Here is a 15,992-nt window from a genome sequence, read left to right on the forward strand (position 1 = left end):
CTCTCGCGGTTGGTGGCCGGATGTCCTTTTTTTTTTCCTTGTCTTTTCATTTATTATTATTTTTAAGAAGTCTCAGCCTGCCAGAGGGGTGACAGAGGTCGTGGGTTTGGCTGAAGCAGGGCTGGGAGTTGCAGAGTTAAAGCTCAAACTTGTTTCTTGGCTTGCCACAGCCTTTTGTGGTGCTCAGCCCGTGTGATGCCTGCCTCTTACATGCAATTTGATAAGCCCTGGTGCTGGGATGGGGCAGGATACAGGCACCAGCTGGATGTTAACCCCTGCTGTGCTGGCTACTGCTGCTTTTCTCCAGGACCTGTGAAGCAAGGAGAGAAGTTTCATCTCTGCTGGGGTACATGGTGCTGTATATTCTTTGCAGACATGCCCACAGCCCATGTGCCATAGGCAGACAGGTCCTGGCTGGAAGCTTGTCCTTCAGTCCAAATTGCATGTGGCTGTGTTTGGATCAGTCCATCACGGGGGCTTTGTTGTTGTGCTGAAACAGAGGCTGGACTGGCATTTGGGTCTAGGCTGGGAATCAGAGGTGACACATGGTAGCAGCCTGGATGAAGGCTGGCAGTGGGGCTGGAGCACAGCTGCCACAGCTTCCAGGCACAAGCAGAGTCATGCATGGGAGACCTAATGGGGACTCGCTGCAGTCTCGAGTTCCTTGGTGTCAGAACAGCCAGGGAGGGGTTTGAGGATGGAAAAGGGAGATGCCCAGGCAGTGCTTGTTCCCAGGCTCGATGACTGCTGGCTTTTGGGCAGAAAAAACCCTAACAAAAGAGGAGGATGTTGTTCTTAGCAAGTTCATTTGCTGCTAATTTTAATCTTAAAGTCATCTTTTGTGGTAGTACCATGTCCCTGGATTCACAGTCTCTTCATGCTGCACCCTAAACCAGGTGCAAGGGAGGCCCAGGGGCACTGTTGTTGTGGTGATGGCCTAACATGGGCATCGAGGAGCTGGCCAGAGTGGCATGACCTAGTTGGACTGGCAGTGTCCTGCAAGTTGGTGGCAGTTCCAGCCCTGCTGTGCACCACAGGAAGGACCAGCCATGCACCAGGATTGCAGGCAGGATTGCAGGCAGTGGGGGCTTTGTTTTCCAGAAGGTCTGGTTGATCCTCACTCAGGTCACTCCCAGGAGCTGGAATGGAGGGACCAAGGTGCTGCTGCACCCATCCCTGGGATGTGGTAGTGACTCCCACCTCTAGCTGTGGGGCCAGAGGTGCCTAGTTAACCCAGAAGACACCACAAGAACACGAAGTGCAGACTTGCTTCTTCCTCCTGCTCTTCCTCCTCCACCCTGCTGGGTTGGCCCAACACTGGCAGGAACCCTGTGCTCAGGTGGCCCTGTCTGGCTGAGATTGGCAGCCCTTGGCACAATGCCCAACCTGAGAAGTGACTTTTGCTCATGAGCTTGCAATCAGCACTAATCCCCAAGCATGCCTTTTCTCAGCACTAATCCCCAAGCATGCACCTTCTCAGCCTAGGATATCACCTGGGCTTCCCTGCCTGCGTGCTACCACTTCCTTGCCCAGGCTCTTCCTTCTCACCTGACAGGACTGTGCTCAACCTCCTGGACTGCTTTTTCACTCTGGTCAAAGTCATCACTAGGGCACAGGAGGACGGGCAGAGCCTTTGATTCCTGTTAGGGACCAAGAGTTGCTGTCCCAAGTTCTGGACACACCAAGACCTCCAGCAGCCAGCCCAAATGAAAAGGGGCACCAAATGCCCTCTTGACTGCCCAGACATGGCTGTGGAGTGTATTTTGTTCCAGAGGTCATCAGCATAGTGCCTTTTCTCCCCTTGGAAAGGAAAACAGGCTCTGGTAGGTCATTCCTTGGCCTAGGAAGCCATTCAGACAGATGCTAGTGACCATATTGTTCCTGTGGAGCTTGGCTCACACGGAGGATGTTTCCCATCCTGCATGGATAATGCTGCTCTTGTGCAAGTGTATCTGGTGTTAAACCTTTCTCCTTTCTTCTCCAACCACAGGTCTCCTTGAGCATGGGCGGAACTGGTCAGCCATTGCCAGGATGGTGGGCTCCAAGACTGTGTCACAGTGCAAAAACTTCTACTTCAACTACAAGAAGAGGCAGAACCTGGACGAGATCCTACAGCAGCACAAACTGAAAATGGTGAGAGTGCTGTCTCAGCCCGCGCTGGGCACCAGAGATATTTCCTAGCAAGTGCTTGCGTGCTTCCCTCAGCCAGGGAGAGGTCTCTATCTTCTCAGAAGGAAAGGTCTAGAGAGTGGGAAGAGGTGCACGCAAGGGTGGACAACACCCATCTGCCCTGGGAGGCCTGTGGGAGGGAGGAGCTGCTGTGTGGGAGATGCCTGGGTGCCTGGAGCGTGGCTGGTACGCAGGGAGATAAGGAGCAGAAGGAGGAACAAGGCTGCAGTGTGTTGGCCAGGACATGAGCTCAGTCTTGGCTGTGCAGGTACTTCGGTGAGGCTGTGCTGTTCCACCCCAGCAAGCAGAGAGCCTGCCTGGGCCATGCAGCTCTGCAGGTGCCAAACTGTCAGCTTGACCCAGAGAAATTCAGGGGCTTAGGAGAACATAAGGAAAGGCTGCTGCCAGCACAGGTGTCGGTTGTGTTTGAGGCTGTGAGCAGATACGCCGTGTGCCTCAGTTTCCCCATCAGAAGGGGTTAAAGCTGCTGCTTCTCTGCCATGTGGTGCAGGCTGTGAATGAAATGGAGTTTGTTGGTGTTCTGGAGATAAGACAGACTGCTAAGAGCAACTAAGGATTGTAATTATTTCATTTGCAGAGTATCCTGGGGTTCCCAGTTTCGGGCTAATAGAATTCACATGGCTAAACCCCCAAGGGGTGCTTTGAAAATGCAAAGGACAATGTTCAATGCAGGAATCTCTCCAAGCAGGCTATTACAGCAAGAGTAAAAAAGAAAGACAGGAAAACACTCAGTGACTCACCCAGGAATTTAATATCCTAGTCAGTCTATAGGAATGAGAGAGAGAAGATTTCGGTGATCCTTTGTTATTCATTCTCTGCCACACGGAGACACTCCTGTGCTCCCATCTTTCACCCAGTGTTTTTAGGAACAAAGCAAACAAACTGTATTAAGGACCCCCAAACTGATGTGAAGACAGGAAAATGAAACATGCATCAAGCCCCCCGAATATCAAAGGTTATTAGAAAGCTATCACTGTCCATTAGTGGGGAGGCTCTGCAGTGCGATCACCCAGCTCGCCCCGCAGCGGAGCCGGGGCCGTGTTCCTTTGCTCTGCCTCCTAATGTTGCAGAAATTATATCACGGAAGTGTTTTTGCTGCAGAACCACATTTTCCCCTGCATCCGTCCCTCCAAGGCAGACTTCTTCACTCTAATTGCTCACTCTCACTTGCAGTTTGCATCAGCATCATCATTTTATTTTTTTTTGGAGGATTGGAGGCTCTGGGATTCGGCCGTGGAGGGGAACAATGAATGTTCAGCTGTTATTTATTGTGCTCTATTGTTTTGTGGCAACAGCAGATGCCAGAAAGCTGAACAAAATAAAAGAACAACTGAGATTAAATTGCCGTAGACCTTCCTTCCTGACTCCTAAATATATTCCCAAGCAAACCAAGCCTCCAAATCTCATCCTATACCCAGCAGTCAGCTGTGACCTCTGCAAAGCAAGCACGTGGCACGGTGGCGTGGCATTGCCCAATTTTACCGTGGCATTCCCAGATCATTCCCTGACCTGACCACCAACAGCTATTGCTGATTATCAGGGGGAAACACAGTGGCTCTGCTTTTCTTCCTCTTGCTTAATGAGAGTCAACTTAATTAGTCAACCTCATTCGCTTCCCAAACAGGGCTCATTAATACTGTAGCCTCCTCTTCCAGGTAGGTGTGACACCAGGTTGGAGCAGTGTAGAGGCAACTTGGAGAAGCTGCAAGGATAGGCAAGCAGCAGTGACTGGTGTGGGACAGGAAGCAGAGCCTGACAAGGTCCCTCTGTCCCCAGAACATGGCACAGTGCAGTGCAGAGTAGAATGTCTTTATTCTTCGGGCCAGGGCAGTGCTGGATAGGATGGGGTTGGGTGTTTTGGCAGCCCCTTGTCCCCTTGTGTGAGCTCTGGGGACCGAGGAACCCTCCTTCTGAGCATCCAAGGGGCATCCAGCATTTGGAAGAAGGGTTTGGATTGCAACAGGCAAAGATGTCTGTTTTCCACCAGAACCCATATGGTCCATATACTCCCACGTGCTGTTTTTGGGGTTTCAATTTGAAGACCTTTCAAATTTGAATTTGAAGACCCTTTACTTTTGACCTCCTTCTGCTGAAAGGTTTTTCCCAGAGGAAGGAGCACAAGGTGCAGGGGAGCTGCCCTGGGCTATAACAGCACACAGAGCCCCACTTCCCCTCCCCCCCCCAGCTGCTCAGGGCTCATGAGACCCTTCTCCAGCTAGTTTGAGGAGGAGAATCTCACTGTAGAAGGACTGCAGAGCTCAGAAAGGCTGGATGCTACAGATCCTCACCTTCCTTTTCTCTCCAAGCACCTCCTGGATAGAGTTGTCCCTGGTGCACATTGGGACAGACAGCCTCTTACTGCTGGGGCAGGGTCAGGCCACCTTGAGGCTTCACTTTATCTGCCCTGCTGTGTGTCTTGGCTCGGTTCCCCTGCTGAGCGGCTCAGATATGTCCCAGGCATCCACGTCACTGAGCCCTGACCTCCTGCACGCCGCTCTCCCTAATCTGGGCTCTGAGGGAAAGCAGGGCATTGGGATACACAATGTCCTCAGAGCTCCTCTTGCTGTGAGCAGTTGGAGATTAGGCACTGTCTTTACCGGGACCTCTTGGCAGCGTGGTATCACCTTGATCTACTGACTGCTGAGGCTTGTGTTGGCTTGTGAAGTGAAGATAGGTGAGTTATCTCCCAGGCTGGTGCTAGTCCTGCTTGGAGGACAATCTTTTGATGCTTTCCAAACAAGATTTCTGCAGTTTTGTGATTTTTGGGTGATGGCTCAGCAAAGCTGCTTCAGGAGGACAGGCCTGGTGACCTTTTCTCCTGCAGTGTAAGCAAGTCTGTCTTGCCTTGTGGCAGAGCCTTTTCACAGTGGGCAGAGAGGTCCTACCTGAGGAGTCATCTTTTTCCTTTTCAATGGCTACTGGCTGTCATTGGAGTCAGCCTGTGGACAAACCTAGTTCTAATGCTGTCTCAAATACACATCATTATGTCACACCAGTCTGGAACTGCCTGGTCCTGGTTTTAGGAGAGGCCGAGGTCAATAGTGATGGGAGGTGCCCACATTGGTAGTGTATCTCTAGCTAGGACCTGCTGCGTGGATTTCACATCGTTTTCCCCAAATGCCAGCAGTCAGGCCTGCTGGGAGAGGGACTCGTGGTGCCCTTGGGCTGTGCACTGCTGGCAGCTGCCAAACCCCAGGCTCTGGCCAAGTAGGATGCTGAGGCAGAGACTGGTTCCCAGCTAATTCCCCAGCGAGGAGCCTGCTCCTGCCTGCGGCTGAGTCACAGACCCGTGAGTAAGAGGCAGAGAAGGCTTTGCCATAGTAACGTCGGCGCTTTGTCACCACAGCAGCGTGATGGGGAACTGCTGCTTCAGACAGAAACGTGCGGGTGCTGAATCGCTGCTGTGGCAGAGGTGTGAACACTGGCAGTGCCCGAGCAGTGCTGCCAGGACAGGGCAAGGGCGCTGTGGAACCTTGTCTTCCTCCCGCCGCCTCTCTGTGCCTTCACAGAGCCCTTTCTCAAGCCCCTTTTTTCCCTCTCCCTTGGCTGGTTTGATAAAAATAGACTGAGCAAGCAGTGTTTCCAAGCAAAAAGCAGTTGCATTTGTTTGTTTTATCTGGAAGTTTTTGAAAGGATTGAAAAGTTGGGGGGGAGGGGGGTGTGGAAGCAGTGGAGCAGCTCTTCCCAGCACAGAGATCCAGCAGCAAAGTTAACGTTTCCACCATGGCTTTATCTTTTCATCCATGTAAATAAACGTCCTACACACGTCATTCGTGTGGGGTTTGCAGGGAGAGCCGGAGATGATGGGCCTGTTCCTACTGGTAATATTTACTCAAGCAACAAGAGCAGGAAACAATAGCAAAGCTGAGACTTTTCCTTTAGGTCGGCGGGAGGGAGCAGCTGTCCGTGCCCTCGTGGCTGCGGCACGTGTCCCCCCGAGCAGGGACAGGGCTGTCTCGGGGCAGGACAGGGCACCAAGCAGTTCACGTCTGGATGCCATGCCACATGGAGTGTCCTCACTGGCGACAGCCTCCTCAGTATGGGAGTCAAAGTCCTTTGGCAGCACCTGCCGTAGAGGACGTGAAAGCTGGTGCACAAAACTGTTGGCTGAGCTGTATTTGGGCATCAGCTCTGTTATCTGTGGATGGGTGTCAAGCTGGAGCCACAGGTGTTTGTGTGGCTTGAGGCAGTGCCTGGAAGTGCACAGGGCAAACACGTCACACACATGTAACGAGCAGGCACGGGACTATCAGGCTCTTGACAGCCCTGCACTGGTGACTTCTGCACGTGTGTCCCTTGTCCACTCTTCCATGCTGTTCCTCCCTCAGATGCTTGCTGCTGTCTGGGGCTGGAGCTCCGCATGGAACCAGGCTGGCCACTGCACAGTGGTCAAAGTGTTTTGCTGCTGGGCTTTCCGCTGATGAATGTGGTCCTGAGGACTAATACACAGAGGGTTTACCTGGGGGGTGCTGTGGCAGTGTTAGCATCCCTCTTGCTTCTTCAAACAAGACCACCATGTGCTTTCTGCTCCCACATGGCTCCCCTTGGGCTCTCCTTCTCACCATCCTCCGCCTCTTCCCTAGGAGAAAGAAAGGAATGCCAAGAGGAAGAAGAAAAAAGGTGCCGCCGTTCAAAATGAAGAAGCCACCTTCCCTCCTGCAGCCGAGGATGAGGAGATGGAGGTGTCAGGGACGAGCGGCAACGAGGAGGAGATGGCTGAGGAGGCAGAAGGTGAGCAGGGCAGGGGCTGTGGCGGGTGGGGCTGTGCTCAGCATTCCTGACTTCGCCACACCACATGTGGCATCTCCGAGGCTGCAAATGCCAGCACTCACAGCAGCATCACTTGTCGCACCAAAGTCACACCAAGGTGACAGTGTCCCACAGCACAAAGTGCTCGTGGCATTTTGGATGCCTCTGGATTTCATGCTTGCAAGGAGTGTCCTGGATCACTGCCCTCTTCCTGTGTCTGTCTGGACAGATGGTTATTTTTGGGAGCCATTAGCTACTGGTTTCCATCAGCAAACTCTCAAACAGCACCCAGCTTACCCAGGCCTGGCACGCTTGTGTGCTCACATTATCACACTTGCAGTGTTTTCCTCCAGAGAAGAGTCCTTGCACACTCAGCAGGGTTAGTTAGCCACTAACCAACCTCAATTCTGGGGCATTTGAGGAACTTACCTACTGTGGGTTCAAGGAGGGATAGCCCACCAAAGTTTGCATTTGCCCATCTCCATCCCATCAGCACATCACTGCCGTCACTGCCCCAGGCAGTAGAGACCATGCTGTCAGCAAAGGCAGGGGAAGCCGTGGTCTCCCACCAGCAAGGCTGGTGTACCTTGGTGGGTCTTTTCCTCTTCCTTTCCCTTTTAAGGCAGCATTTTTGTCCCTTCTGGCCATACCAAAGAAAGGAAACAACTTGAAAGTGACAATTTTCAGCTATTTATCGCTTAGAAAGCGCAGCAGTGAGTTTGGAGAAAATGTGCATAATTTTCCAACAATAGCCCCATTTGACTTCTGTCAAAGTAATTTAATAACTTAACCAGCACTGCTGGCACCATGCTGCTTCCTGGCCTTAGCACCCAGGCTAATGGGACTGGAAATGGGAAATCTTTTCAAATCACCCTTGCAAGTGACTCATTACAAGGCAGATTCCAGGTAAATCTTTGTGCGAGGTGATACGTGACTCAGAGGAGCAAAGCAAAAGGCAGTTACTGCTCTTTGTCAGAGTGCCTGAGAGGAAACATTGTGGTTTGGAGATTAGAGGCTGATCTCTTGACATGCTCCTGAGCTTACACTCCAAGCCTCATCTCGTCTTCCACAGCTGGGTTGGGCTACAAAGCTGGAGAAAAGGCTAAACAGGGCGGATGAGGTGTCACAGGCACAGAAGTGCCAGAGCGGTGTTATGCAGGAGACAGCCACTGGCACTGGGGTGATGTTTGAGGAGGCTCAAGCAATAGCTTGGAGTTGAGTGGCCATGTGGCTGGCCAAGGATGCAGACTTGACACGGGGTTTACAGTGTGGGTGACAAGACACCTCATGGCTTGGTTGAGAGTAAAGGCTGAAGAAGACTGAGATTTCTGATGAGCATGGCACATTTTCCTCACAAGGAAGGATGGATGTGCTCTGAAGCACAGCTCTTGGGACACAGTCCCTCTGTGCCACTGAGCTCAGTGGTGCTTAAAAACTGTCTGCACTGCTGTGGAGAGAGGCAAGCACACAAGGAAGCTTTTAGGCACAATCCTGAGAGCCCTGCCCAGTGAGAGCATCCTAAGATGGGACCATGGAAGTATCCTGGTGCTCCTTGCACAGCTCATGGCTGTTTGTCTGGCGAAGGCTTGGGTGGAATGACCATCTCCACAGCACCTTCATCTGCAGTGGTGCATGGGCACTCATGCTTCCAGCTCGCTTCAAGCCTTTGGTGGCAGAGCTGAGAATGATCCTTTCCATGTAATGATTAACCTGTCCTGCAGCACTGCCAGCGCTTTGCTTTCACTGACCATGACCTCCTTTCTTCTGCTACTGGCAGTTTAAATAACAACAAACACACAGTGGTTTGGGATGGCCCCCAACTGCCCCCAGGATGGCAGAGCCAGGGACACAGGCAACCTAAATCAGCAAGCAGGGTGCCAGCAAGGGGCCTGGTCCCTGGGGAGCACAGCTAATCCAGAGCCATGGGTGAGAGGGGTGTGAAGGGAGCAGGTCCTGCCCTGCAGATCCAGCCAGCAGCCAGGGTTTTCCCTTAAACTCCGACTTCACACTTGCTTGGTCTCCAGGCTTTGGGGTGTGTGGCCTTGCTTTTGGGTGGGGGTTAACATTTATCACAATGGCTAAGCAGAGAGTCCCCTACAGCATGCTTGAGCTGTAGATCCTGGGATCCCAAAACAGCTTTCCCAGCCCCAGGATCATCTCCCCCTTGGAGGAACGAGGGCGTTCTCCTCCCAGGGGAGGGGGTGGAGGCAGCGATATGGGAAACGAGAATCTCGGGCTGATCCTTATTTTTATTTCTTCCCTTTTCTCAGCTGCAGTAAATAACAGCTCTGACACAGAGAGCATTCCCTCGCCAAGGCCCGAAGCCAAAGAAGGAGGCGAAAACGGGGCCAAGGCACCACCCGGGCCGGGAGGTGACTCCGGCACAGAACCAGCAGTCAAGTTGGAAGAGGCTCCAGTACCCACTGACGCTCCCACCGCTCCCCCTGCCAACCCGGCTCCTGCTGCCAGCCCTCCGCCGGAGGCAGCTCCTGAGCCACCCAGCAGTGAGGAGAAGGTGCAGGAGGACTTAGTGGTGGACGTGGTGAAGACGGAGGAGCCGGAGGAGAAGGTGAGCGAAGAGCCCGGCAAGAGTGAGGTGAAGAAAGAGGAGAGCGAAGACAGCCAGGAGAAGGACAAGGGGAATGACAAGAAGGCAGAAAGCGGCGTCAGTGGTGGAGGGACAGCGGGGACGGAGGGGACGCCCAAGGCCGAGAAGAAGGAGAGCCATAAAGGCAGTAGAGGCCCCGGGGTGAACCCTGACAGTGACTCCAGTGCGACCTGCAGTGCAGATGAGATGGATGAGCAGGACGCTGTGGACAAGAGCAGGTAGGAGTGGGGAGAGAGGTGGGCAAAGTGCATGGCCTGAGGGGCAGAGAGCGCTTCCACTGTGTGCTGCAGTGCCCATGTGTACTTCCATGGGCTCTTAGGAATATCACTGCTCAGATGCTTCCCCAGGGACATGCCTGACTGTGTCCTCATGTGGCCATGATCCTTTGGCCGTCACTTGCACAGGGGCCATGATGCAATAGACAATGTGATGTCCCAGCATATGGCTACTACTGGGCAATGGCCATGGGCAGGTGCCGGCTGCAGAGCTGCTGCATCTGCGGATGGTAGCCCATCAGAGTGATGCAAAGTAGCAGAACGTGCCCCCGGGGACAGTAGAGCTCTGCAGAGGCACAAGCTGGTTCGCTGGCGTCCAGAGTTGGAAGCAGTTTCTGTCTGAGTTGGCAGTGGCAGGAGAGAAGTCATGTCAGGGACATGTCCCCAGTGAAGAGAGTGCTTGCCCTTAGCTGCTCCTTTGGCAGAGATTCTGCTTGCATCTGTAGAGGTGAATTATCCACCTGTAAATGTGGTCTGGACAAGCTTTTCTGGGGCTGTTCCACCAGGTCTTCATCTGAGCCACTTTAGTCTTAAGACATCCACCCACCCCTGGGGCCAGTAGCCAAGGGCATCTTTGACCCTTCATGGATGGTTCTTGGGACAGGGAGGGAAAGTGCTGTCCTCCACCTTGGAGAAATGTTCTGCTCCTGCCCTGAATTTTCCCACCGAACCTTCCATACCCAAGAGCCTCACAAATGGGAAGAAGATTTCCTAGTTTTTAAAGAATATGAGTACATGCATCCTTGTAGTGCTGATTTCTCTAGTGGATCCTGCTTCCATCCTAAGTCCACCCTGCCATTGCACACAGGAACAGCAGTCCCTTCCCACATCAAAGCTAGGATGGGACTGGAGGTTGGCATCCCACTTCTTGCAGCCCACATACCTTCTGTGGGCTTGCAGGGGGCAGTTTGGCAGCAAGGTGGGTGCTGCCAGGCTGGGCAGGTTCCACACAGTGCCATGGACAGGAGCTATTTATGAAACCAACTAGAAAAGTAGCGGGACAGGGTACTGGAATAGGTTGCCTAGAGAGGTGGTGGAGTCACCATCCCTGGAGGTGTTCAAGAAACATATGGACATGGCACTTTGGGACACAGTTTAATGGCCATGGTGTTGTTAGATTGATGGTTGGACTTGTGATCTTGGAGGTCTTCTCCAGCCAAAACAATTCTATGATTCTATGATAGGGAGCCTTTGCGTGTCTCCACCACCCCTACACCCTTCACACTTTGTTCTCTGTGATGGGTACAAGAGCCAGTGTTTGAGCACTGCTCATGCAGGAGCATCCTCCGTGCAGCGTGGCCACTCCAGGGGAGCAGCTGGTAGCAGCACCGGTGATGCCATGGGGTGGTGTGGATGCTGCTGGCCTTGGCCCGGTGACAGGGTTGAAGCATCTTGGCTGCAGTACACCTCTCCAGTGGTGAAGGGAGTCCAGCACCACCACTCCCAACTCTCTTCTCCTTCCCAGATGAAAGCAAACCTCCCAGCAAGGGAGAAGTGAGGCCAGCGGGGCTGCACTGCTCAAATTGAACAGTGACCCAATGGAAAACAGGGCAGCAGCAGCTTGTACCAACTTCCCAGCAGAAGAGCAGCAAGTTCTCTTGGGACTGACTTTTTCATCCCCGACTCCTCGCTGAGTCAGCCTCTATCTCACTTGTCAGTTACCAGCTTCCAGGAATACTAAACATTAAACAAGCGTCCTGCAGCTCCCAGGCCACTCCTTATCCAGCATGCTGGTGAAACGTGGGTGACAGCAGAGTGTGCCAGCACTGGAACGCTGCAGCCAATACCTGTGCTTGGTGTTGCCCAGCCTGGCAGCCCCAGGAGCACCCATGGGGTCGTTCTGCAGCCAACTCAGAGCTTTCGGCAGCGTCGCGCTCCCGGCGTGGGCTCCGTGCCCCAGGGTAGCTTTGCCCCGTCGGTTCGGCAGCGCTCGCAGGCGGTTGCCGCAGCTGCGCTGCCGCAGTGTGACTCGCGATGAGCAGGACGAGGCTGCCGAGATGCCTCGTGAGCCGCCCCGTCACCGCATCACCCGATGCTCGCCCGCCCACCCAGCCCCGGCAGGGCGTGGGTGCTCTTCCCTGTGCCTGTGAAAGCATCAAGCTGTCCGTGGCATCTCCCAGAAGGGGACGGAGGGTGGTTGGGGTGTCCCCAGAATGAGAGGGAAGCAGTGCGGGGTTGGCTGGAGTCTTTTTTGGGCCCTCCTGCCGTTCACATTAGCAAAGGGGAGGTTCTCACTAGATACAAGGGAGATTTTTTTTTTCCAATGAGGTGGTGAAACCTTGGCATGGATTCCCCAGAGAGGTGGTAGATGCTTAATCCCTGGAAACATTCCAGATGAAGTTGGTCAGGACTCTGAGCTAGTTGAAGATGTCCCTGGTACCTGCAGGAGGGTTGAACTAGGTGAACTTTAGAGGTCTGTCCCCACTCAAGCCATGCAATGGTCCTCCTAAGGAGGTGCAGCCTTAACTCACCAAAGCTGAAGAAGACAGCTCATTGTGGTTCCATGCAGCACATGCTGCAAGAGGGCTGCTGTAACTTGGTTCAGGGGGAGGTCACACCAGATGGGGATGCAGGAGGGAGGCCATGAACAGCCACTTACAGGAGACCTGCAGTGCAGAGAGGAGACACCTGCCTGAAAGCCTTGCCCAGGGCCACGCTGTGCCACATGTCCTGGTAGCTAACTGAGCTCTAGGTGCAAGGAGGGTACTGGACCAGCTTTGCATTGGTGCTGTGACCCCAGTTTGGGGAAGCCTATCAGGAAAATCTGGTAGTCATCACCTTCACACAACCACTGCCTGTGCAGGGAACTGTGTTTCACTGGGTGACATGTCAGTGTGTTGGCTTGTCTGGCAAAGAAACTGCTCCCCCATGTCTGTGGTGGAAGGTGAAGGGTTTTGGGGAAGACCTGTTCTGATGACCCCCAAAGCTGTGTGCCTGGGAGGGGAACGTCTCCCCACTGCCAAGGCTCAGCCATGTTCATGCCAACTCCTTCCTGACCAAGCCCTTTTTCCATGCCTCCCAACACCATCAGCCAGGGTCTGGTGGTTGGGTTTGGGAAGCCCTGAGTTGGTAGTGGAATGATGTGGGTTGCTTATCCATTGACTTCTAGAGAAAAGCATCCAGCAGTCAGGCTTGTGCCCAGCACAAGGTCAGCTGGGTGGGGGACAGTAAATTATGCAGTTTGCAGGTTAATGAAGACTGACTCTGGCTTCCTAAGCATCAGAATCCCAGAGGGCATTTGGAAACCTGGGGTTTGTAAGTTTACTTAAATGAATCTTAATGGTATTCATCTTAAAGGTATGCATCTTTGCAAGTGCCACAAGTGCCCTGGGTGGATGCTGGGGTGGTTGCTCTTCTAGGGCTTGCTCGAGCTTGCAGGGCCCAGGAAGGTTTAATTTGGACATTGGGAAAATATTTTTTCCCCAAAAGGGTTGTCAAGCCCTGGCCCAGGCTGCCCAGGGAAGCAGTGGAGTTCCCATCCCTGGAGGGAGTTAAAAGTTGTGCAGATGAGGTACTGAGGGACGTGGTTTAGTGGTGACTTGGCCATGCTGGGGTAAGGGTTGGACTTGTCGAACTTAAAGCTCTCCTCTAACCAAAATGATTCTATGACCTTGCTTTCTGATCAAAATCCCAGCCTCCAGAAAACCAGGCTTTTTAGCCACATGTCCCACAAGAATCAGTGCTGAGAAGGGCAGCAGTGCAGAGTGCAGCCACAGCTGCTGGTCTCTGTCCTGCGCCACTGACAGTGACATGGAGCTAGGCCAGCATTGCCCGGTCAGGCACCTCCTGGTAAGCACCAAGACCTGTCTGATCCCGAGGGTGACACATTACTAGCCTGGCAACACTAGTGTCAGGGCTGAAGTGGTAGGAGAGGAGCTCTTTGTCGACACTGGAGCTGAGCTGGCTGGCAGCCTGTACTGGCTGCTCTGCTGCTCAAAGCCTGGTAAAAAACTGCCTTGATTGAAAATAATTTTTAAAATATTGGCTTCTTTGGAGCAAAACCAGAGCAGAGCAGGGCCAGGGCTGCAGAGCATGCTGTGAACATGGAGTGTCTCCAGCTTGGCAGCCCAAGAGTAGCAGTGCTGCAGCTCAGCATGGCATTAAAGGTCTCAGGACTGAGTGCCAGGTGGCCTTGGCCCCAACCATGTGTCTCAGCAGACTCTGGAGCATTGCATCTCTTTGGTGAGCCCTGTTTCTCCCACAGTATGTCTTCACAACACCCATGTAGCTCCATGAGCAGCCATCAATACAGTTATTTGGGGACCAGATCAAATTTGCTGTCCCTTGCCTGGCCTTCCTGGATTGCAGTCTGGTGGTGGATCTTCTTCCCCTCCAATGCTGGGCACTGCACAGAGCAGGGTCTGGGGCAGTCTCAGTGCCACGATGAGTTGATTCCCCAAGCATGGCCCCAGCACACTTATTTATCCATCCAAGGGTGAACATGGGATGACCTTGAGAGTTATAGACTGAAGAGAGCAGTGAAATAACAGCTAAAATAAACAAATCAAGCTGTAAAGCTTGAAAACTATGAACTGGCTTCAACAAATTTGAGTCAGAAAGGAGAGAAAGCAGAGATGGACCAAAGATATGTGGTCCCTCAGGGTCTCAGCATGGGCTTAAGAGCTGAACACACTGAGTGTTTGACCCAGGGCCCTTGCACGCCTCCATTCCCACCCCTTCTGGTGACATCATGGAGATAACCACCTTGCACTCCTTGCTCAGGGGCTGAGCGTGGCCAGTTGAGTATATAACAGGCAACTCAAACAGCCAAGGGAAGAGGAAATGGAGAGGGCACAGGGCTGCACAGCTGCTGAGCTGAACACCAAATCCCATCCAAATCCAGCCTCTCATCTTGCAAGTGATCCGAGCACCCCATTCATGTGCACGTGGTGGCTTACTCAGGCTTTAGCACCTTGATAAAGGACAGCCCTTGAAGAGGAGCTTGAGGCCCATCCTGCGCTCCAGGCCAGCGCCACGTGTGAGCTCTGGAGGCTAGCATGATGCCCAAATGAAATCTGAACTGATCACCCTGCTCTCTAACTCCCAGCTCCAATTCTCCCTCAGGTTTATTCTGGACAAGAGTGGATTTGCTAGAAATAGTTAGCATAGAGGATGAGGGAACGAGGGCTCAAAAGCCTGTTCTCCCAGACTGTAATGGTCTCATTTGAGCTTGCAGCCCTGTGGTGGTTATCTTCTTTGGAAAGCTGGATTTGGAACTCATCCTGCTCGCAGCCTACCCTCAGCCTCTTCATCCCACAACAAAGTTGTCCCACTTGCTAGCTGGGCATTGCTGGGCTGAGTTGCATTCCTCTTTGTGCCTGCTCTGACAGACCAAAACAACCCAGAGACTCTGCAGCCCACCAGGGTGGAGAATGTGCCACCTCCCCAGCAGCTACAGGTCCCTGTGCTTTGGGCAGCAGGGCAGATTTTTGAGCTGAGCAGCTTCCTGTAGGACATGTGTCCTCACGGTGGATGATGAGATCTTTGAGTGGTAGTTGGCAATTAGGTTTGGGACCAGGGCAGCAGCTTCCAGGGCTGGAAGCCCAGGCACAAGATGTGTTAAAGAGCCTGGATTCCCAGCAGCAAGCAGTGGTCCAGCATGCTCCTCTCTAGGCTCAGGAGCATGAGGCAGAGAGGTGCAGAGGAGCAATGGGTTGTGGAGCTTGTCCGTGGCATTGCCCAGCTGATGTGCATGTTTTGTGTGCAGGTTGCTGTCCCCCCGACCCAGCCTGCTCAACACCACCAGTGACACCAGGCTGAACTCCTCACCGCAGAAGCCGCTGGACCTGAAGCAGCTGAAGCAGCGTGCTGCTGCCATCCCTCCCATTGTGAGTACCCCACCTGAGTGGGACAGGACTGGGAGCATGATGTCCATGTGTGCCTCCTGCATGCCCTTTGCTGGGCTGTGTCCTCTGTGGTAAGGTTGTGCTCATCCCAGCTTGTGGTCTGCTCCTGGTCATGGAAGCTCCACAGCAGACAAGGTGCTCTCCATGCAGAGTGTGTTCCCAGCTGCTGGAGCAGCTCTGCCAGCAATGTTTGGATGTCCCTGGAGCTCTTTTATCAGAAAGTTGTGGGAGGTCTGGGCAGAAAAAGCTTCTCATCACCACATGACTGCTGCCTCCCATTGCTTTAAAAAGAAAGTGTGCACCTTCCCAGCCCTACGCTTCTCT

The 15,992-nt window shown here is 53.3% G+C and overlaps 1 protein-coding gene across 15 annotated transcripts in view; it reads left to right on the forward strand.

Moving 5' to 3' along the window:
- The window catches only part of NCOR2 (nuclear receptor corepressor 2), a 264,994-nt gene that overhangs the window by 210,128 nt on the left and 38,874 nt on the right, over positions 1 to 15,992 (forward strand). For all 15 annotated transcript variants that reach the window (XM_064168689.1, XM_064168685.1, XM_064168698.1 and 12 more), the window contains 4 exons: positions 1,991 to 2,133; positions 6,774 to 6,921; positions 9,210 to 9,765; positions 15,530 to 15,650. In XM_064168689.1, the coding sequence (XP_064024759.1) occupies positions 1,991 to 2,133; positions 6,774 to 6,921; positions 9,210 to 9,765; positions 15,530 to 15,650 (968 nt within the window). The remainder of the gene's footprint in view (positions 1 to 1,990; positions 2,134 to 6,773; positions 6,922 to 9,209; positions 9,766 to 15,529; positions 15,651 to 15,992) is intronic.

This window comes from Pogoniulus pusillus, chromosome 30 (genome assembly GCF_015220805.1).
Source record: "Pogoniulus pusillus isolate bPogPus1 chromosome 30, bPogPus1.pri, whole genome shotgun sequence".
NCBI classification, from domain to species: domain Eukaryota; kingdom Metazoa; phylum Chordata; class Aves; order Piciformes; family Lybiidae; genus Pogoniulus; species Pogoniulus pusillus.